Source organism: Mus musculus, chromosome 2 (assembly GCF_000001635.26).
Source record: "Mus musculus strain C57BL/6J chromosome 2, GRCm38.p6 C57BL/6J".
Lineage (NCBI taxonomy): Eukaryota > Metazoa > Chordata > Mammalia > Rodentia > Muridae > Mus > Mus musculus.
In genome coordinates, this window is record NC_000068.7 from 23,320,991 (window position 1) to 23,345,091 (window position 24,101).

The following is a 24,101-nucleotide window of genomic DNA, read 5'->3' on the forward strand; positions in this document are numbered from 1 at the left end:
AGAACTCTGAGTAACCTTCCTTACAAATTTTCTGAGAGCCATCACCGCGCATTCTTTTTGCATTCATCAAGGGAGAACCCTTCTGCCTCCCTAACCAAGTGCCAGACTCTCCGTGCGCCCTGCGCTAGGCACACCTAACAGCGCCTATGCTGGGCGGAGCGCTCTGTCTGTGCAGAACTCTGCGCCCAGCTCCTGAACAAGAGCCTCTAGCTGTCCCGGCAGTCGCGATAGTGTTTCCCAAACCCTCGAATCCTCAGACCTCCAGCTGCTCACGACAGAGTCAAGGCGCAGTTTGAGAGAAGCCCTGCAGCTCTGCGGCTTTCCTACCACTTGAAAGAGGCTCAGGGCACGCAAACCACACCTCCTGCCCGTCCCTCCTTCTAGGCTCTCTGTCCACTGGCCGCTGGGTCCTCAACGTCCTTAGCCTTCTGCACGAAGTGGAGATGCGAGAGATGATGGTGAGGGAGCTCAGCTCCTGAGATCGCGCCAGCTGGCACGATGAGCTTGCGGCCGCTGCCTCTCCTTGTAGTCCCAGGCTTGCTGCAGCTGGTGAGTGCCTGGTCTGCAGTGCTGGGATATCTTTCAGCGGGAAATCTGTAAGGGACTTAGGAACCAAGCTGCTCCTAGTGATCTCAGACTGTGACCAGAGTTCAGATTGCCTTACTGTTGATGGGGAAGAAAGGCACTTTGACAGGGGAGCCTAGAGGCGAGTGGAAGGGCTTAGTGAGGGTTGGGGTGTACTGTTGCGGTAATGTAAGACTGACATCTAAAATTAAGTGTGAATAAAAAGGAAGCTAGGTGCCGGCCAGGGCTAATAGACTCGACTGGAGTGGGTTGAAAGACCTCCCCGCTGCCCAAAGAGGCCTGGTGACTCCTTTTTCCCCAGGTACTGAGAACACTTCTTCCAAAGCATGGTTAAATTTTAGATAAAGACTGATTTTAGAGACAGCTTATATTTCACTGTGTTCCATCTGGAGGTGGGAACTGAAATGGGGTTTCAACCAGCTAGAGACATAAAACAACTTTGATGGCCAGCTCCATGCAGTTAGCTGAATTCAGGGTCCCAGATTTCATGACCTGAACTACTGAGGCTGCAGAACATAATAGAGGATGTTAAAAGATAATTCAGAGTGTTCTAAGGATAGTCAAGCTGCCTTCAGAACTCTCTAGGTTTCGACCGGCTTTATGTTTTCCTAGTTAATTAGATTTAAGGTGGACCTAAAATAAAACCTTTAAAAAGTGACTTGACCACAAGTGTAGAAATGAGTTTAAATGGCTCCAATTGTAATATCCCATAAATAGAATTTTTCTACTTATTTTGTGAGAATTTTTAAAGATAAATAAGCTGAGTTAATAAATGTTGCAGGCAGCTTATGAAAAATGTGTGTATGCTCTTACACCTTTGCACCGCTTCCATGGTCTAGATCTACTCAGTCTTTTAACATGTTATTACACCTAATTAAATGGGATTACTAGGGACATGCACATTTGGGTATTCATTATACATTTATTCTTTTCGTGATGATCTTATTCAGTACATTGTTTTCTGTCACTTCATAAAGAAAATTAGCCTATGGATTTAATAGTATAACAAAATGAGTGTTGTTTCATGACACGACTTCAGCAGATGTCAAATTCTTACAGATTTTAACTTTTATTAAAATGTACAATGGTAAAAATATCACATTTAAATTTTAATAACTTATTAAATCTAGTTTAATGTGAAATCTAGCAATGATTTAAAAATATGTTATTCTGAATCATTTTGTGTTTATTACATTACACTCCTATAAAATCAGAATACTGGAAAGAAAATTTTGTGTTCATCCTCATTATGTAATATCACCTCACTCATATGTGTGTGTGTGTATTTTTCACTTACCTTAATGAACTTGTAATTGTAATGCTTATTTAGTGTGATTGCCTCTTTTGTTTTATCCAGAAGTGATAATTCATCACTGTCTTCCATTTATCAATCACAATTTCCCTCATACAGACTTGATCAATAAACATCAAAACACATTTTCCAGTCTGGGATCAATAGTCATCTTTTGTTCAGATGACTGTGCAGAAGAAAAGAATCATATCAAGCCTGAGATTTAGAGTGAATCTGAACTTTCAGACCAACTCTCCTTATGAATAGCATTAGTGTGACACCTTAAAAAAGGGCACTTGTACCCCAGGAACTGTCCTGTCTCTTGGCCTACTCTGAGACTGTGCTGCCTGTTCACAGTTAAGGGCTTTTTACACACAAAACAGTCTCCTTTGGGGGAATTCAGTATGTTGTCTAATAGATTTTTCAAAGAGAAAAGAAAATATTGCTTAATCTTTGTTTTCTGTGTTCCCTCAATCCTCTCTCTTTCTTTCTTGCTCCCTTTCTTCCTTCCTTCCTTCCTTCCTTCCTTCCTTCCTTCCTTCCTTCCTTCCTTCCTTCCTTCCTTCCTTCCTTCCTTCCTTCCTCCCTCCCTCCCTCCCTCCCTCCCTCCCTCTTTCTTTCTTTCTTTCTTTCTTTCTTTCTTTCTTTCTTTCTTTCTTTCTTTCTTTCTTTCTTTCTTTCTTTCTTATATATGGTGCAGTTACACTGAACCTTGAAATGTGCAATTCTTGCAATCCCATGAATAAAAAAAACACTGGCCTTGTTATACACAATATGATGTGTCAGATTGCATTTGAAAATGCATTGTTCAACATTTATGTATTAGCTAGCTAATTAATACACCATAAATAATCTAGTTATTTATTGGTAACAATGAAAGATGAATATAAGCATGCCACAGATCTTTGAGTCTGAAAGCCACAGAACTGTCTTCAACTATTTATATATTCTGTGAACACCTGTACCTGAGGCATTGCTAGGTAAGATTTGAAAAAAGAATTACGCTGGAATGAAACCCAAGGCTGAGTCAAGGTTTCTGTAAAGAATCTCATTTCTATCTTAGCCATAAGCATTTTTACTAGATAGAAGCTAGTGTTTAATATATTAATTTTGGAGAAGGTTATTTTAAAACTGCTTTAAAAATCATTCTGAATGATTCTCAGCATTCATCCATGTAAGGTTACTTTCTAGGTATTGTTATGACATATTATTCAGCAAACTAATTTCTGGATTGATCTGGTGACTAAATTAATTAATTATAATTAATATTTTATAGTTTTGATTTATACATAGTTACAATTTAAAATGTGATATTTTAAAATTATTTTATTTAATGTACGAGATAATGTTTTCCAAGTAGCATATTTGTTGAACAGATGTATGATTTTATAATACAATTTTTGAATAAGTATTTTCAACTATTTCAAACCAGATATTCTAGCCAATGTTTTAATTTATTAAGTTTCTCTTTAAATATTTTGTTAACTGATACCAATGATGATATGACCAAAATGGCAAGTCTATTTTTTTAAATCTTAAAATCTTGTCAAAGAACAAAGTATTCTATAATAACTTTTCATATTTTCATATTATAGAAAAAGATCTAACATATTATATTATTCATGACAACTTACACTTTATGACATTTTAATTTTTGAACATTTTAATATGGATCCAGAAACAAATTAATATGGATCCAGCTATCTGGTTCTCTAAGATGAGCATCAGTAAGAAATTGTTTCCTTTTAAAATTACAATCTAAAATGAATGTTTACTTATTTTACTGGAAATGCACTAGGGAAAAATGTTTTCTCCTAATCAGTTCATTTAAGAAGTTGAAGTTAGTCTTTCAGATGGCCATTCTTGTCTCTGTTCCTTTTTTAAACATATGTGTTTAAAAGTTAACACATATGTGACCAGTGTTAAAAGAATGGGGAATTTTGTAACTTCAAACCACAATGATGACCCAGCATCAGATTTGTATATGTTCTTCTATATTCAGATTATCTAGCATATCATCACATTTTATTCGGCCAATTAAGACTGTGAGATATAGATACTTTAAATATTTGCATTTCTATTTGTTCCTCAAAGAACAATGAGCACTGTGTCAAAAGACTTGGATTCTCCTTACAAATCAATTAAACATTCTATAAATATTACTACCTATTTTAACCCAGATTTTGTTCCAAGACTATTACAAACATTGTGGAAATAAGATTAAATAATGGTCCCAGATGTAAGAGAATATGTGGCTTGGGTAGCACATTGAACAGCCTCAGACATACATATCCAAAATGACATTATTGTGATAAAGGAAACAAAAAGCTATTTCAAATACTTACTCTTTTTTGTGTTTTTTTTTTTTGGGGGGGGGGGAAGGGGCCAAGATAGGGTTTCTCTGTGTAGTCCTGGCTGTCCTGGAACTCACTCTGTAGACCAGGCTGTCCTTGAACTCAGAAATCTGCCTGCCTCTGCCTCCCAAGTGCTGGGATTAAAGGCGTGTGCCACCACTGCCCGGCTTCAAATATTTACTCTTAAGAACACACTTTAATAGTGATTATCACTTTTCATCTTAGGAATCACATCTTTAGTTTTTTGCTGTACAATTTACACTACTTCTTTGGCATAAACATTAGTATAAATAAAACCTGTACGTAGGGTTTAACCATACTGTAAATGAGACATATGTAGAAGAATATTTGAGAATAATTTGGGGCTGTTGACTCCTATTTCTGCTTATGGAAAAGGAAAACTTAGGCAAACTACTAACATCTACTCATTTCTTTCATTTAAATGAAAAGTGAATTGACACTCAAATGCTGATTACTAAATTAAATAATTTATGGTTTATTAGAGTTTTACAACCAGAAAACTAGCCAGTGTTTTCCGCACGCCTCTCTAGAATACTGCCTATTTTAATTGAAATTATCTTTAACTTCAAAAGACTTCAAAGGTTCAAATACAAATGTCACAAAATTAAAAAGGTAAAGCCAGCAACAATTCTAGCATGAATTATCAAATGTGAAGAAAACCACTACTGGGTTTAACTGTAAAACATAATAAAAGGAAATAAACAATTAGTCTTGGGGTTTGTTCCTTAAATAGCTTCACAGTAAAACTTGACTTTCTAATGGTGGTGAGTTTGGGACAAATATACTGAATTAAAAGGCACAAAACTTTTGTATACATTGTTTTGTAAAGTGTTCACAATTATGATTTTTTAAAATTATGACACATAATGGGCAATTTAAAAATACACCAGTTTAAGCAGTGTAACATGTATAGTTATCCTCTGTAAATAATAATATATTGATATAAGAAATAATGTAGGTTATGTAGGAAAAAATGTGTAATTTCTGCTGGTTTTCATGTGTGTGTTGTCTGTTCCAGAATTCTCCTCCTCATTTTCTTTAATGTTTAATGGTGGAAATGACTGATGAGTGTGAACCTGCACGTTGTGCACAGTTAACAGGTACAATAAGTGAATGCGGAGTGAAGGAACCACTTAATTTTGTAGTGACCGTAGCAAGTATTAATAAAATTTTGCATTTAGGTAATCTAAACCAGGAGTTGATTTGGAGCATTTTAAAGAGAATGGCTATTGAAATAGAAATGGAAGGAGAATTCAAAGGCATGTTGCTCTTGAGACGGTGACTCAGCAGTTTGTTCCTCAGTTTCTACCTGCATTGATCAGCATCGAAGACCATTTGCTATTCACTTTAACTTAGATTTTACTGCTAATTCTTACTCGAATATCTAAAGCCAAGCACATCTCTTTTAAACCACCATTTTGATAGGTGCACTAACATGTAACGTTATAAAGTTAGGACTATAGTTTGAAAAACATCTTCCTGTACTCTACTTCATGGCCATCTTCAGAGTGGTGAATGCTGTGCCTACTTTAGTGGTGAAGAAACAAAAGCAACAAATATTTCTGAGACACAAATTGTCATAAAGAACTTGCTCAACCACTTCAACTCTGGGTTCACGACAGCATCCATTTGTAGCCAATTGTGAGGTCCATGCTGAGTGTCATCTTTATAAAATACTCATAATTGAAACTTGGGAAAACGATATTGAAGGTAATTTCTCAGAAAGTCCCTGTTCTGCCCAAAAACTACACTAAGAGGTTCCTAACTTCTTTGTTTGGTAATAGGTTAGTTAAGCAAGTCTTGCCATAAAGTCAAACAAGTTAAACAAAATTAACAGTTCCTGTTTAAACAAAAGAAAATGTTCCTGAATCTAGAGTTCTATGTTGAGTTTAACTTTACCAAGTTTATTTCCCTTGCTAATGGTTCTCAGTTCATATACATATTTGGTGCTAGTTTTATGGCTGAGTAATGTACTTCCAGTTAGGAGCAGCAGAGGATTTCAGAGTACCTAGCTTTCAGAACTCTTACTTCAACAGCCAAAAGCTTCCATTTGTGGGGCTTTGCCAGTGTCCACATTTCAGTGTCTTTCTCCTATTCTCAAAGACTTCCAGGGAAGCGCTTCCTGGATACATCAGTTGCATTCAGTGCTTACCTCAATGGCATCTACTTCTAGGGACTCCAGCTTAATGGTTTTGTTTTAGTTATAGTAGCCACTAATCTTGTCTTGTTTAAAAAATTCTTAGTGCTATAATGATATTTTTCTAGATATTATTTGTATGCATGCTTTTATCATGATATAAAGTATAATAAAGTTTCCTAACATGCTGGCATAATGCAGTGATATATTTGGATTTTTCTTATATTATGTAGAGCTCTACTGTTGTAAGAATTCATAGTATTCACAGCATCGATATATCAAAATATATAAGCAATACTTAGTTAATACTTAGATTTTTCATGGCTAGAAAACATTTTTAACACTTATTAAAAAATTCCTAAAAGCAAAGGTGCTGGCCTAATCCTAAAAATAAGTAGCTTAAATTTTCTTAAATATGGACTAGAGAGATGGCTCAGAAGTTAAGAGCACTGACTGCTCTTCCAGAGGTCCTGAGTTCAATTCCCAGCAACCACATGGTGGCTCACAACCATCTGTAATGGGATCTGATGCCCTCTTCTGGTGTGTCTGAAGACAGCTACAGTGTAGTCATCTATTATTATATATATATGTGTATATATATATATATATGTATATATATATATATATACACATATATATAATAAATAAAATATTTTTCTTTCTAAATTTAACAATATCTAATACTATTCACAATGCAATCATATGTTGATTTTTTAAAACTCTACTACACTATCACATCTAATTGTTTAAAAATGTTTTTTAATTTTTTATTACAATTATTTGTATGTGTGTGTGTGCATGTGTGTATATGTTGGGGTAACACATTCCACAGTGCACACATAGTCAGAGAATAGCTTGTAAGAGGCAATTCTTCCATCATGTTCATCTTGGTAATAAAATTGAGGTTATTAAGCTTGCCAGCAAGTATAGTTATCTTCTGAGCATTTTACCAGCTCCTAAGTATGCTAGGCACTATGCATTACTATTTCAATATTCTATTTTCAGTTGACTTCTTATAGTCTTTAAACCTGACAATTTCTTTTTAATATTGAAGTAGCATAATTTTGCTTTATTGTTCTTGGATATTTTACACACTTAGGGGGTCATAAATAATATTTTATACTTGATACTTTAAAATTTACACTGAAATATAGATTTTAATATTAATAATTTTATTGTGTATTATGTTTAACCTATTATATATTATGTTATATAATAAAATATATAGTATATAGTAATATTTTAAATTTTTATGTAGTTAAGTTTTTATATATTGCACTTATGATTTACATTATTTTTAATAATATATACTTGACATTACTATATTTTTTCAAAAGGTCACACCATTTGGAAATAATATTTTTATTTGGCTCTTTTTATTGAATTTAGTTTGCTTACTACAACAGGTGGGCCTTAAAAATATTGTTAAGCTGGGCGTGGTGGCGCACGCCTTTAATCCCCACACTCGGGAGGCAGAGGCAGGTGGATTTCTGAGTTCGAGGCCAGCCTGGTCTACACAGTGAGTTCCAGGACAGCCAGGGCTATACAGAGAAACCCTGTCTCAAAAAACAAAAAGAACAACAACAACAAAAAAAAACCAAGAAATATTGTTGAATGAAAGTGAAAATAGGCATTGATCCTGGGTTTCCAAACTTAATAGTTTCTGAGAATCTATCAAGGTAAGCATATAATTTTATAGTTTATATTAAAATGAATTTATGCTATGAATAGAGACTAATTTGAGGTGCTTGTTACATATTTTACAAGACCACATAGTTTTCAAATATAAAATTTTATGTTTAAAAAATTCATAATAGACTTCCTAACATTACTTCTTTTTGAGAAAGCTGAAGTTGCCTACATTTTCATAAGCTATAATCTGTGTATATTAGTATTTCACTGAAAAGTTAGGATTCTGTATTTGTGTGTAAAGTATAGCAATAGTGAAGCACTCAAGAGTCTGCTCCAGGATTGTTCTAGAGCTGTATGTAGTTAAAGAGAAAGTTTTTGCCTAATGGAGACTCATTACGGGGGAGGAGGTAAAACAGTTGAGTATTATTTTCCCCTCAGATGTTTGTCACTGTAACTTACTTGAGCCTTTTGTTTGGAGAGAAGAGACCTTTTATAAGCTTTATATGTATCCTATGGCTACCTATTCAGCTTTATTTTCAACTGTGATTGAAACCTTTCTATTGATTTTCAAGGAGTATTGTGTGCTTTATGATTTTTTGAGGTTTGTTTAGCATAAAACTATGGGTACTGATACTTTGACTTTCAAAGTTGTATTCCATAATTGTGAATTTGCATATCATACTTTCCCATTTATTTTAAATTACCTTTATTTATTCCCTAGGTCTACACTCTAAATACGTTTCCATAGCAAATTCCATAAAACTTCCTAATTGGCCTTGACTGAATGAAGTTCTGTGCAAGAAATGAGTATTCAGAATCACTTTCTGTCCAGGGTGGCCTTGCTCTTGACTGGCAGATGCTATGGTCCTACTACATGTAGGGTTGTGCTAAGGGGAGGTCACCAGTTTTCTTCATGTTGCTTTCTTTCACAATTATTTAGTTACAGGTTGTTCTGCTAATCCAGCTTTTCTATAATTATTATTCACTCTATATTTGTTTGTAAATTTCTTACTTTTACATTTGAGATAATATCCTACTGTTTACTCCAAACTGGCACTGTCTTAGGACTCTCCTACAGGATGCTGGAATAGGAAAATACAATTATATCTGTCTTGGCTCATTCTTCTTTGTCTTCTAAAGCATCTTAAATTTTCTGAATCTACCCTATCTTTAGCACTCATAAGTTTGCATTATTAGATTCTTTCTTTAGAGTTTGGAGAGTGCTTTTGGAAAATTGTCCCTTTCCTGTTGTGATAAAGTGCCCTGACAAAAGCAACTTAAGGAAAGAAATGTTTATTTTTGGCTTATTTTTTCAGAGTCCATACTCATAGGGAAGACAGGCAGAGATGACATGGTATCATGAGAAGGGGACTAGGTGACTGCATTGCATCCAGACTCAGGAAGAAAAGAGTCACAAATGCATGGTACTGTTCAGTCCTCTTTCTCCATTTACATTATGTCCTGGTTGTGTCTTCTCATCTTAAGTAGTAAGAAATGCTGATTCCCTACAGGAATCCCTAAAGCATGATGTCCTTGATAATTCTAGACTTTTTCAAGCTGACAACTAACATTAGCCACCACAATGATATAAATATTTGTCTACTTGACACTGAAACGTAATTCCTTTAAAAATTTTTTTGAAAATAAAATTATTTTAACACAATATATTCTCTTCATTTTTTTCCTTCCTTGTTTCATTTCCTCTCAGTTCCTTTCTGCCAATCTACTATTTCAATCTACTATTTCAATCTACTATTTCATACCTTCTCTCTTTCTCTCTCTCTTAGATAACAAACAGGTAAATAAAAGCAACTAAAAAGTATAAAGTAAAATAAAGAAGCAAAAAGAATGAACACAAGATATATATGCATATCAATACATAAACAAATACATAAACAAACACATATAAACAGGACCAATAAAAGCTTAAAATCTGAAACCATAATATATAAGCAAAGCACAAGGTTTTAAAAAGTGCCCCAAAAAAGATAATATGAGACCAAATTAAAATTCTGCAAAAGTACCTTTTAGATCATTTTGTGTTGGTCATCTACTGCTGGGCATGGGGCCCGCTCTTAACTTTATGGCTTGTATATCCAGTGATGTACTACTTAGAAGAAACCAGTTTTTAATCAGTGAATGGTTGTTAATTGGAGATAGCTTCTTAGTTAGGGATAACAGTTTATGTATATTTCCCCATCTCAGTGTTGTAACTCTGGTTTGGACCTGTGCAAGACACATATATGCTGCCATACTCCTTGAATTCCCACATGTATCAGTCCTGTTGTGTCTGAAAGACTCTCTTTCCTTGGTACCATCCACCCCTTCTGACTCTGACTTTTACAATACATTTTCACTTCCTCTGAATAGTTATCCGAGCCCTGAGATAAGACATTTGATAAAAACATTCCATTTAGGATTGAGCTCTGCACATTCTCCAGTTGTAGGTCTCCGACTTAGTTCCTGTCTACTACAGAAGCAAACTTCTCTGATAAGGTGGGTGCTGAGCTTAGAAAAGCTACAAGACATTGCTCTGTGGAGGGAAAATTCAATCTAAGATGTGGGAAAGCCAAAGCTAATATTCCCTGACTCCAAGTCATCTAGTCACTGCTAAAAAACTGCACAGAGAAGTTGAGAATGAATTGTTGGGAGTGCACGGGCCTGCAATGAGGCCAGGACTAGGGGCTCCTAAACTCCTAGACATTTAGGCCCTGTTGAATCCAGAGGAGTTGAGAGCAGAGTTGGGGGCCCGCTAGCTGAGGACAGCAACTAGCCTAGAGCTGAGGGGAAATGAGAATCTGGTTTAACTCATCAGTGATTGTCTTTAGCTTGGCAGGGGTTGTCTGGGGTTGGAGATAGGCCTCCTACAGGAGATTTAGGCAACAGCTCAGTAGACAAAGGCCTTTTGGGTGCTGCCCATGGCAGTTCTTGATGAAAGAGACAGTCCTTATTTATTGACTATTCATCATGAAAAATTAATGTGTACCCACTTCTCAGGGTGGACCAGAGATTAAATATCTTTTTTAGGAAGGAAAGTCTAGGAAGAGCAGCTTACTGGCTAAACCCTTTCTAGGTACCTCATTAGCATAGAGAACTTTGTCCTGGACCTAGGTGACCATGTGTCACATTTCCTCATGTGGGAAGTGTGGCACATGTTCCAGGCCAGGTATCTGGCAGGTAGCAGGGAGCTGCCTACCGTCCCGGGTATGTATACCAAGTTTCCAGGGACTCAGATGTTACCAAACTTCCTTGCATGGTTTACTGTCCCACATATGGATGCAGCAGAATGTCATTAGGAGTCATTTTATTACTATGTTCCTTTCACAGAACAATATTTGGCTTTCCCTTAGGCCCAAGGTCTATCCTGTTTCAGATTCTTGGCAACAGAGCAGTACTAGGTATGGTTTCTCTGTCATGGAGTCCAGTCATATTGTGTTAGCTTTTTCCCAGAATGTTTGTGCCACTACTGCATCAGAGTACCATGCAGGCAGGCCACCATTGTAGATCAAAGGGTTTTTAGCAGAGTTGGAAGCACATCACTTTCTGTTGCTGTTGTTGTTGTTGTTTGTTTGTTTTTCCAACTAGGTTTCTCTGTGTATTCCCCTCTTGCTAATCTGACACTAATTCTCTAGATCAGAGACATATAGAACTCTTTTAAGTCATTGTCTTCCGTTCCTTATCTCTATATCCTTACAATAATGTTATAATCAAAAAATGCATTCAGTCCCAGCCTTAAAAGTCCCTTAGTAGTTATAATACTTTACAAGTACAGAGTCTCTTAACTATTAGCTACTATGAAGTAAAAACCAAGCTACATATTTCATTCTGTAATTCCAATATACAGTGTACAAAGCACACATTTTTACTTGAAAGTAGGCAGGTCACAGTAAGTTATGATGAAACAAAGCAGAACCAAAGTCCAGTACAGAAAACACTAAATCCTGTAGTTTTATATTCAATATTCGTGAATTATGGTGAAACTCAAAAGGCTTGGGTAGGCCTACTCCCCAGGTTTTGTTGCCTGCAGCACACATAGTCTCTCTTGGGTTAACTACATTTAATGCTTATTATGCTCCTTGCAGCTAATATCCCAGAGTCTCTATTTAAACTTAAACTTCACACACATAGTGTATTCTTAACTGCTCTATTGCTATGAAGAAACACCATGACCAAGGCAACTCTTATAAAAGAAAGTATTTAACTGGGGGCATGCGTACTATTTCAGAGGCTTAGTTTAATGTCATGACTAGGAGCATGACACTGGAGCAGTAGCTTGAGAGCTACATCATGGTCTGAGGGTCAAGAGAAAGTCTGAGCTTTTGAAACCTCAAGGACCAACCCAGTGACAAACTTTATCGAACAAGGACAAACCTAATCAAACAATACCATTCCCCCTAATCATTATAATCCTTTTGAACAGTTCTAGTGCCTGATGAATAAGCATACAAATAAGCGCCTATAGGAGACACTTTTTTTTTTTCTCAAATCACCACACACAGCATCATGTAATGGCCTCCTAAGGTCATGGAAACTCTGACCCATCCACAAGTTGGATCTTGTCAGCTACTACCTGTGATTCCTCCTTCACATAACCAGTATCATGTAGAGAATGCTGCCAATCTTTGTTGCCAGTTCATGATGCAACCTGGCCCTTTTATACTATATCTTCTTTCCTGAGGGAATACTTTTCTAAGTAGTTGATTTAGAAGATCAGAGAACCACCACAGACACATTCTCAGTTCAGTCTTTCTCCTTTCTTATGAATTTATGTCTTTACAAGTTGGAGCCTTAGATGAGTAGGGTTTTTCACTCAAGGCAGTAGCTTGTTCTTTAATGTCACCAATCCATAACAGTGACAGTTGCTTAATTGCCTGCCTTCACGTTGCTCACACATATCTTGCCAAGCAAATTAATCCATCCTTTTTAAGTTCAACTTCTCTCACAACTTTTTTCTCAGAATGTGGGCTGAACAAATTCAGATTCTTGACCAAAATATCATACAAGCATCTTCCTTTTAGTCCAAAACAGAGTAACTTCTACAACTGCAGGAGCAGGACTCTATGGTCTATGTTCTCTTATAATTATTGCTTTTCATTCTCCTACAAGAATGGCTTTATAAGCTCTTCTTACAATATTTAAATAGTGGCTTTTCTTACTCAAAACACTAAACTCTTTCATCTTCCTTCTATTAGCTAGCTTCAAAGGCCAAGAGCCACATGGCTAGCTCTATCAATGCAGCAGTCCCTCTTATCAGGACCAATTTCTGTTTCTTTTCCTGTCTGATAAGGTAAAAAAAATAAGTTTATGGAGGTAACATAAAGGAGAAATGAATTTATTTGGAATCTCAGATCCAGAAGAAAATAGTCCATCATGCTGTGAAATATGTAGCAGCAGGCACAGAAAGCATGGCAATAGGAACAGAATTGTAGGCTATTTGGCGTGATGAATTCTATGGTACTTATTCAGATCCCGTTCTCCACTTATGCAGTTTATGATCCTAGCCAGAAGTAATGCCACCCACCCTGGATGGGTCTTCTCTCTTTAATTAGTATCATAATCTCCATAGGAATGATCCATCCCTGAGGTGATTTTGAATTTTCCCAAATTGAAAGTTAATAAGAGTCATCCTGGAGAGGAAAGCAAAGTGAATATATTTATTCATCTATTTTTATTCAGTTTTTCACTCCTCTGTCCTTATTCCTTGTAATATCCATTTAGACACAGAATATTCTGAAATTTCTTTTCAGTTTCCCCCACAAGCTGCTTTTTTCAACCTAATGCCATTTTTTCACTGCTGTTACTTCTAAGGTGTATCTTACCACAATATGAATATTTGGCCAGCACAGAATCATCTTTGTTAAACTTTCTTTTGACTTACTACGACATTCCACTAATTAAGAATTAGACTGTGATATTTATTTATTTGTTTGTAAGACTTTTTGTTTATTCATTTCATCAATCTAAATGCCTTTACCTGACTTTCCTAGACTTAAAATATTTCAGCCAAGACTCATAGCATAGGCATCCTTAGCTAGGCCTATATACTCAATACTCTATGAATACTTCAAATTGGAGGAAATAACATATTTTGGTGTCATGTTGGCTGAATTTCCTGTTTGTCAAGCTAATGAATCTGACTCTACCAGTAAGAATTAATATATAACGATTTCAAAGGGTTATAATACTTATATGTGAAAGCTTAATATAACTGTCAGATCATTAATTTGACAAATGCCAATACTCTTTTCCACATGTACTAGCTAAATTCTTTTTCAGAAAGGAATAAAAAAAATGATCGTGACTAATGTTAACACAGAAGAAATTCACTGGAGATGGATGGCTCCAAAGGAAATAAACAGGAATGGGGCATGTTTGGAACAGAATACAAGCTCCAGATATATCAGTTAGAAGATAACTAAGTGATGAATAAAGGATATCTCATTAGTTTAATTATATTCACATCTAGGTTGATCAGACATTGTAAGATTAGGCTGTATGTTTGTCTGAGAAGGATAGTAATCTGTGATGAACAGTACTACAATTCCAAGACACTCAGCAATGTGGAGTCCCATTAGAAAACTTGGAATTTTATTCCAACTGAAAAGAACTGTTACAAATACCTTTAGAGAAGAGAGATTCCAGCCTTCCATACAAGTCAGCATGGCCTTCTGCTCAGAAAGGGACATATATAAGAGATATCACCAGAAACTTTAGTAAGATTTCAGGAAAAAAAAAATCAATTCCCAAATAAAGGGAAACGACAGGACAAGGAGAAGTCAGAATAATTAACCCAGGAAGAAACCAATAATTTCAAGGAACTAGTCATACTCCATAAAATCTCAAATATTTTTCTCAGAAAGTTACAAGATATTTGTAGATAGATTACTAAGACTAATAAGAATAGGAATAAAAGACATGCTAGCCAACATGCTGGGAGATTCCCATCACCTGCAGTAAAATATGAAAAAGTGAAAGAGACGTAGCACTGAGGCTACAGCTAGCAAATTCAATGAAGATCTAGGACAAAAAGGACAGTAGAGATGAGGGAATGAAATAATAACTTTTTTGCTGGTACATCCTGCATTCAACCCTAACCAGATCTGTAAAATATCAGACACATAACAAAAGAAGCTCATACAATTAGCTAACCCTTGGCAAAAAACAAACAAAAAACCCCCAACTTATCCTAGTCCCATACAAAGCTGAAGTGTGCTTCTTCTTGTTCTTCTTGTTCTTGTTCTTGTTCTTGTTCTTGTTCTTGTTCTTGTTCTTGTTCTTGTTCTTGTTCTTGTTCTTGTTCTTGTTCTTGTTCTTGTTCTTGTTCTTGTTCTTCTTCTTCTTCTTCTTGTTCTTCTTCTTCTTCTTCTTCTTGTTCTTCTTCTTCTTCTTCTTCTTCTTCTTCTTCTCCTTCTTCTCCTTCTTCTCCTTCTTCTTCTCCTTCTTCTTCTCCTTCTTCTTCTCCTTCTTCTTCTCCTCCTCCTCCTCCTTCTGAATTAATTATTTTATTTATATGGGTACACTGTCACTGTCTTCAGGCACAACAGAAGAGGGCATTGGATCTTCTCAGATGATTGTGAGCCACCGTGTGGTTGCTGAGAATTGAACTCAAGACCTCTAGAAGAAGTCAGTGCTCCTAAGCTCTGAGCCATCTCTCTAGATCCAAGGTTGCTTTTCAAAGAAGTCTCTCTATGCCATGTCTTAATTCCAGATTCACTGTATCATCCTAAAGGTGTATTGCTGTCCTTGTGGCCCAGGTGAAGGCTAGATTCAATTATTTCTAAGGAAAGAAAATGTTTCTAAGAACTTGCCTACACTCCCTTTTGAAATGACCTTGCTTCCACAATTACTTCTCCTATCAGATTATTATTATGAATGTGAGATCCAATATTAGCCATACCTCTGATCCATTCCTCTATTGGTATTAAAATTGACTCTAAAGGTCTAATCACTCTTTGCATTCTGAATTAGAATTTTCAAAAAATAAAACATTCACTCAGTATTTTTCTCACTTCTGAATTTGATACTCTATTTACAGCTGAAGTCAATCTTTGCAAACAATCAAAGAAGGCTTCATTTGGGCTCTGTATAAGTTTAATAAATGTCTATTTCCTGCTTCTTCAACTTTATCTTAGGCATTTGAAGATGGGGGTTACTGGTTAGTTCATATTGTTGTTCCTCCTATAGGGTTGCAGACCCCTTTAGCTCCTTGGATTCTTTCTCTAGTTCCTTTATTGGGGGCCCTGTGTTCTATCCAATAGATGACTGTTAGCATCCACTTTTGTATTGCCAGACATTGGCTTAGCTGCACAAGAGACATCTATATCAGGGTCCTGTCAGCAAAATCTTTCTGGCATATGCAATAGTGTCTGGGTTTGGTGGTTGTTTATGGGATGAATCCCCGGGTGGGGCAATCTCTGTATGGCCCTTCTTTCTGTCTCAACTCCAAACTTTATCTCTGTAACTTCTTCCATGGGTATTTTGTTCCCCATTCTAAGAAGGAACGAAGTATAAACATTTTGGTATTCCTTCTTCTTGAATTTCATGTGTTTTGCAAATTGTATCCTGGGTATTCTAAGTTTCTGGGCTAATATCCACTTATCAGTGAGTGCATATCATTTGTGTTCTTTTTTGGATGGGTTACCTCACTCAGGATGATATCCTCCAGATCCATCCATTTGCCTAAGAATTTCATAAATTCATTGTTTTTAATAGCTGAGTAGTACTCCGTTGCGTAAATGTACCACATTTTGTGTATCCATTCCTTTGATTTTAGTGGGATTGCTTCAAGATTTTCTCCATTTAGTTTGATGGTGGCTACTGTTTTTTTCTATCTTGCTTTTATTATGTTTCGGTATGGGCCTTGAATGCCTGGTCTTTCCAAGAGTTATATCATGAAGGGGTGTTGGATTTTGTCAAATGCTTTCTCAGCATCTAAGGATATGATCATGTGGTTTTTGTCTTTGAGTTTGTTTATATAGTGGATTATGTTGATGGATTTCCATATAGTAAACCATCCCTGAATCCCTGAGATGAAGTCTACTTGATCATGAGTGATGGTCAATTTGATCTGTTCATAGATTCTGTTTCTGAGAATTTTATTGAGCATTATTGTATCAATATTCCAAAGGGAAATTGGTCATAAATTCTCTTTCTCTGTTGGGTCTTTATGTGGTTTAGGGATCATAGTAATTGTGGCTTCATAGAATGAATTGGGTAGAGGACCTTCTGTTTTTAATTTGTTGAATAGTTTGAGGAGAATTGGAAATAGGTCTTCTGTGAAGGTCTGATAGAACTCTGCACTAAACCCTTCTGGTCCTGGGCTTTTCTTTGGTTGGGAGGCTATAAATGACTGCTTCTATTTCTTTAGGGGATATAGGGCTGTTTAGATGACTAGTCTGATCCTGATTTAACTTTGGTACCTGGTATCTGTCTAGAAATTTGTCCATTTCATTCAGGTTTTCCAGTTTGGTTGAGTATAGCCTTTATAGTAGGATCTGATGATATTTTGCATTTCACCAGGTTCTGTTGTTATGTCTCCTGTTTCATTTCTGATTTTGTTAGTTAGGATACTGTCCCTGTGCCCTCTAATTTGTCTGGCTAGGGTTTATATATCTTGTTGGTTTTCTCAAAAAACAAAAAATAAAACAAAATAAAACAACAACAAAAAAACCATATCCTGGTTTGGTTGATTCTTTCTATAGTTCTTTTTGTTTCTACTTGGTTAATTTCAGCCACGAGTTTGGTTATTTCCTGTTGTCTACTCCTCTTGGGTGAATTTGCTTCCTTTTGTTCTAGAGATTTCAGGTGTGCTGTCAAGATGCTAATGTATGCTCTTTCACATTTCCTTTTGGAGGCACTCAGAGCTATGGGTTTTCCTCTTAGGACTGCTTTCATTGTGTCCCATAAGTTTGGGTATGTTGTGGCTTCATTTTCATTAAACTATAAAATGTCTTTAATCTCTTTCTTTATTTGTTCCTTGACCAAGGTATCATTGAGTAGACTATTGTTCAGGTTCCATGTGAATGTTGGCTTTCTATTATTTATGTTGTTATTGAACATCAACCTTAGTCTGTGGTGATCTGATAGGATGCATGGGATAATTTCAATATTTTTGCATCTGTTGAGGCCTGTTTTGTGACCAACTATTTGGTCAATTTTGGAGAAGGTACCATGAGGTGCTGAGAAGAAGGTATATCCTTTGTTTTAGGATAAAATGTTCTGTAGATATCTGTTAAATCCATTTGTTTCATAACATCTGTTAGTTTCAATTCGTCAATGTTTAGTTTTTTTCCAGGATCTGACCATTGGTGAGCATGGGGTGTTGAAGTCTCTCACTATTATTGTGTGAGGTGCAGTGTGTGCTTTGAGCTTTACTATAGTTTCCTTAATGAATGTGGATGCTCTTGCATTTGGAGCATAGATATTCAGAATTGAGAGTTCATCTTCGAAGATTTTACCTTTGATGAGTGTGAAGTTCTTCTTCTTGTCTTTTTTTTTTTTTTTTTTTTTTTGATAACTTTGGCTTGGAAGTCGGTTTTTTTTTTTTCCATTTTTTATTAGGTATTTAGCTCATTTACATTTCCAATGCTATACCAAAAGTCCCCCTTACCCACCCACCCCCACTCCCCTACCCACCCACTCCCCCCCTTTGGCCCTGGTGTTCCCCTGTACCGGGGCACACAAAGTCTGCGTGTCCAATGGGCCTCTCTTTCCAGTGATGGCCGACTAGGCCATCTTTTGATACATATGCAGCTAGAGTCAAGAGCTCAGGGGTACTGGTTAGTTCATAATGTTGTTCCACCTATAGGGTTGAAGATCCCTTTAGCTCCTTGGGTACTTTCTCTAGCTCCTCCATTGGGAGCCCTGTGTTCCATCCATTAGCTGACTGTGAGCATCCACTTCTGTGTTTGCTAGGCCCCGGCATAGTCTCACAAGAGACAGCTACATCTGGGTCCTTTCGATAAAATCTTGCTAGTATATGCAATGGTGTCAGCGTTTGGATGCTGATTATGGGGTGGATCCCTGGATATGGCAGTCTCTACATGGTCCATCCTTTCATCTCAGCTCCAAACTTTGTTTCTGTAACTCCTTCCATGGGTGTTTTGTTCCCACTTCTAAGGAGGGGCATAGTGTCCACACTTCAGTCTTCATTTTTCTTGAGTTTGATGTGTTTAGGAAATTGTATCTTATATCGTGGGTATCCTAGGTTTTGGGCTAGTATCCACTTATCAGTGAGTACATATTGTGTGAGTTCCTTTGTGATTGTGTTACCTCACTCAGGATGATGCTCTCCAGGTCCATCCATTTGGCTAGGAATTTCATAAATTCATTCTTTTTAATAGCTGAGTAGTACTCCATTGTGTAGATGTACCACATTTTCTGTATCCATTCCTCTGTTGAGGGGCATCTGGGTTCTTTCCAGTTTCTGGCTATTATAAATAAGGCTGCTATGAACATAGTGGAGCATGTGTCCTTCTTACCAGTTGGGGCTTCTTCTGGATATATGCCCAGGAGAGGTATTGCTGGATCCTCCGGTAGTACTATGTCCAATTTTCTGAGGAACCGCCAGACTGATTTCCAGAGTGGTTGTACAAGCCTGCAATTCCACCAACAATGGAGGAGTGTTCCTCTTTCTCCACATCCTCGCCAGCATCTGCTGTCACCTGAATTTTTGATCTTAGCCATTCTCACTGGTGTGAGGTGGAATCTCAGGGTTGTTTTGATTTGCATTTCCCTGATGATTAAGGATGTTGAACATTTTTTCAGGTGCTTCTCTGCCATTCGGTATTCCTCAGAAGTCGGTTTTATTTAATATTAGAATGGCTACTCCAGCTTGTTTCTTAAGACTATTTGCTTGGAAAATTGTTTTCCAGCCTTTTACTCTGAGGTAATGTCTGTCTTTGTCCCTGACGTAGGTTTCCTTTATGCAGCAAAATATTGGTTCCTGTTTGTGTAGCCAGTCTGTTACTCTATGTCTCTTTATTGGGGAATTGAGTCCATTGATATTAAGAGAATTTAAGGAAAAGTAATTGTTACTTCCTGTTATTTTTGTTGTTAAATTTGTGATTCTGTTCTTTTGGCTGTCTTTTGTTTAGGTTTGTTGAAGGATTACTTTCTTGCTTTTTCTAGGGTGTCATTTCCCTCCTTGTGTTGGAGTTTTCCTTTTATTATCCTTTGAAGGGTTGTATTCATGGAAAGATATTGTGTGAATGTTTTTATGTCATGGAATACTTTGGTTTCTCCATCTATGGTAATTGAGAATTTGGCTGGGTATAGTAGCCTGGGCTGGCATTTGTGTTCTCTTAGGGTCTGTCTCTTAGGGTCTGATCCTTAACCTCTGTCCATGATCTTCTGGCTTTCATAGTCTCTGGTGAGAAGTCTGGTGTAATTCTAATAGGTGTGCCATTACATGTTACTTAACCTTTTTTCTTTACTTTTTTTTAGTATTCAATCTTTACTTAGTGCATTTGTTGTTTTGATTGTTATGTGTCAGGAGCAATTTCTTTTCTGTTTCAGACTTTTTGGAATTCTGTGGGCTTCTTGTATGTTCATGGGCATCTCTTTCTTTAGGGTAGGGAAGTTTTCCTCTATAATTTTGTTGAAGATATTTACTGGCCTTTAAGTTGAAAATCTTCATTCTCATCTACTCCTATTATCCTTATGCTTGGTCTTCTCATTGTGTCCTTTATTTCCTGCATGTTTTGAGTTAGGATCTCTTTGCATTTTGCATTTTCTTTGATTGTTGTGTCCATGTTTTCTATGGAATCTCTGCACCTGAGATTCTCTCTTCCATCTCTTGTATTCTGTTGCTGATGCTCACATCTATGGTTCCTGATTTCTTTCCTAGGGTTTCTATCTGTAGAGTTGTCTCCCTTTGGGTTTTCTTTATTGTCTCTACTTCCCTTTTTAGATCTTGTCTGGTTTTGTTCAATTCCATCACCTGTTTGGTTTTGTTTTCCCAGAATTCTTTTAGGGACTTTTGTTTCCCCTTTAAGGACTTCTACCTGTTTAGCAGTGTTTTCCTGTAATTCTTTGAGGGATTTTTGTGCTTCCTCTTTAAGGCATTCTACCTGTTTAACAGTGTTCTCCTGTATTTCTTTAAGTGAGTTATTAATGCCTTTCTTAAAATCCTCTACCATAGCCGGTTTTTGTGGCACGTGCCTTTAAACCCAGCACTCAGGATGCAGAGGCAGGCGGATTTCTGAGTTCGAGGCCAGCCTGATCTACAAAGTGAGTTCCAGGACAGCCATGGCTATACTGAGAAACCCTGTCTCGAAAAAAAAAAAAAAGTCCTCTACCACCATCATGAGATATGATTTTAAATCCGAATCTTTTTTTTCGGGTGTGTTGGGGTATCCAGGACTTGCTCTGGTGAGCATACTGGGTTCTGATAATGCAGAGTGGTCTTGGTTTCTGTTAGTAAGATTCTTATGTTTGCTTTTTGCCATCTGATAATCTCTGTGTTATATGTTCTAGTTGTCTCTGGCTGGAGTGTGTTCCTCCTGTGATTTTGTAAGCCTCTGTCAGCACTCCTGGGATTCCAACTCTCTCTTGAGCCCCAGTGTTCAGAAAGAGAGAAAATTATGTGTGATTTAATTAGTTGAGAATGAACAGAACATAAGTTGACATGGCTGGAGTGGGTTGCATAGGTACATATCACAGATGGAGGTGAAACTTGGACCACATATAAGGAATTTAGACAAAGGATTTGAACCATCATAGATCTCTGTCACATACTGATAAGGGATATTGATCAAAAGGATGCTTACATTGGCATAACCAGTTATCATCATATGGCTGCTCTTAATCAGGAACCTTATTCAACCAAAGGAATTTCAAGTGTTTGTCTTGAGCCAAAGAATGAAATTATTGTTCTGCCTTAGAATTCAATCAGAACTAATCTCACTTGCCTCCTGAATGGGGTATATGAATTTAAGAAGGTGTTCTCAAACTTTAGGATGACATTGACCTCAGAAAATTAATAACATTAGAGACAGATCCCAGTGAACTAAAATAGTGAAGCTCAATAATCTTAATTTTTAGGTTCCTTTTAGAAAGATCAGTACAGATTTTAGAGACAATGCTTTCAGAAGTAAGTGTCTTGAAGGAGCATGGTTCTAATTTGTTTTAGGAAATAGTTCTTTAATTGTGCTACACAATCATCTGAGGATATCTTTTCCAAAAAATACTTTCTATGGACCTTATGACATGTAGTTTTCTAAATTCCAGAAGTAATATTTTAGGATATCAAAATTAATGGAAATGCTTCTAATAAAGAGTTCTTTTGTTTTAAAAAATCAGAGTGAGTGATTTTAAAACTTAAGCAGATATTGAGGATAGAAACAGGTTAAGGTGGAATTATGTAGCAAGGAAGAAAGGACATTGATCTGTGGATGAGTTTACTTTTGTTCTTTTTGTGCTGGGAGCCTGCATGTTTTGTGGCTATTTATCTGAGACAGGGATCAAGAGCATTTATGAAATGCTGTAGATGTTGCTATTTTCCAAGTCCTTTGGAACTGAACAAATTGAATTAGTTTTAATGTTTTCACCAAAAAAAAAAGAACAATTTTGGGATTAAGTTTTGTGTTTGAAGTTTTATGTAGAATGATTGTTCTCTAAATATCAGCACAAGTCTGTGTTTGTGTCCTTAATTTTTTAATCACTGTGCTAAGTTTTCTGTTACTTGCAAATTTTCAGTGAAGAGTAGATTGACAAACATTGATTTACCCTATGGCAAACAGAAATTTACTAATGTTTTATGGAAACTTCTACTTGTTTACAATAATGATGAGTGGAGAAGTAAGATGGCTCAGTAGAAGAGAATTTTGTGTACAACTCTGACCACCTGAGTTTAGTCCTTAGCACACTTGTAAATGTAGAAAGAGAGAACCAGCTCCACAAATATGTCCTGATATCTACATATACCCACATACATGCTATAACATTCAAATAACCTATAATAATAATAATAATAATAATAATAATAATAAATAATTTTTAAAATAATAAATTTTGCTGAAATTCTTTTTACCATTTGGAGTTTTGTCCAAGTAACATAAATATCCTACAAAAATGAAAATGGCAGACAAATTTTTCTAATAAATTTATATGCTAAACTTTCAAACTGAATCCAAGAACAGAACAAAAATGTCGTTCACCATGATCACATAAGCTTCACGCTAGAGATGCAAAGTGGTTCATCATATAAGAGCTAATAAAAGTAATCCAGCAAATGAATGAACTGAAAAGCAAAATCAACATTTCATTAGATGCAGAAAAGGCCTTTGACAAAATCCAACACCTCTTCATGATAAAAATTCTAAAGAGATTATTGAGACAAGGGACATATACCAGCACAATAAAGGCAGTTTACAGCAAACATATACCCAAAATCAACTTAAGTGGAGATAAATTCAAAGCAATTCCACTAAAATCAAAGACAAAGTCATCTACTCTTTTCATATCTATCGACATAGTATTTGAAATCTTAGTTAAGGTAATAAGAAAAAAAGGAGATCAAGGGGATACAAATAGGAAAAGAGGAAGACAAAGTACCTTAGTTTAAAGATAATATGGTAGTATGCATAAGTGACCCTAAAAATTCCACCAGGGAACTCCTATACCTGATAAACACTTTCAACAAACCAGCTGCACAAATGACAAACAGACTGTGAAAGAAATCAGGGAAACAACAGCATTTACAATAGCCTCAAACAATATAAATGCCACTTGTCAAACTGGACAGCTATTGTAAAAGAATGCAAGTAGATCCATATTTATCACTCTGCAGAAAACTCAACTCTAAGTAGATCAAAGACCTCAACATAACACCACATATACTGAACTCAGATTAGAAAAGAAAGTGTGCAATAGACATGATCTCATTGAAATAGGACAAGACTTTCTGAACAGTACACAATTAGCACAGGCCCTAAGATCCATAAGTAATCATCAGTTAATAAATGGTAAGTCATGAAACAGAAAAGCTTCTGTGTGACAAAGGACACCATCATCCAAGCAAAGCAGCAGCCAACAGAATGGGAAACGAATTTCATCAATTATATATCAGATAAATCACTAA

At 36.3% G+C, this 24,101-nt stretch overlaps 1 protein-coding gene across 2 annotated transcripts in view; it reads left to right on the forward strand.

Moving 5' to 3' along the window:
• The first annotated feature begins 255 nt into the window (after window positions 1–255).
• Window positions 256–24,101, forward strand: part of Nxph2 (neurexophilin 2) — an 80,741-nt gene continuing 56,895 nt past the window's right edge. The window contains exons 1-2 of one of the 2 annotated variants that reach the window (XM_011239035.3): window positions 374–549; window positions 9,337–9,444. In XM_011239035.3, the coding sequence (XP_011237337.1) occupies window positions 9,442–9,444 (3 nt within the window). In that variant the 5' untranslated portion in view covers window positions 374–549; window positions 9,337–9,441. Of the gene's footprint in view, window positions 550–9,336; window positions 9,445–24,101 lie in introns of both variants that reach the window. The other variant, NM_008752.2, reaches the window with a different exon arrangement.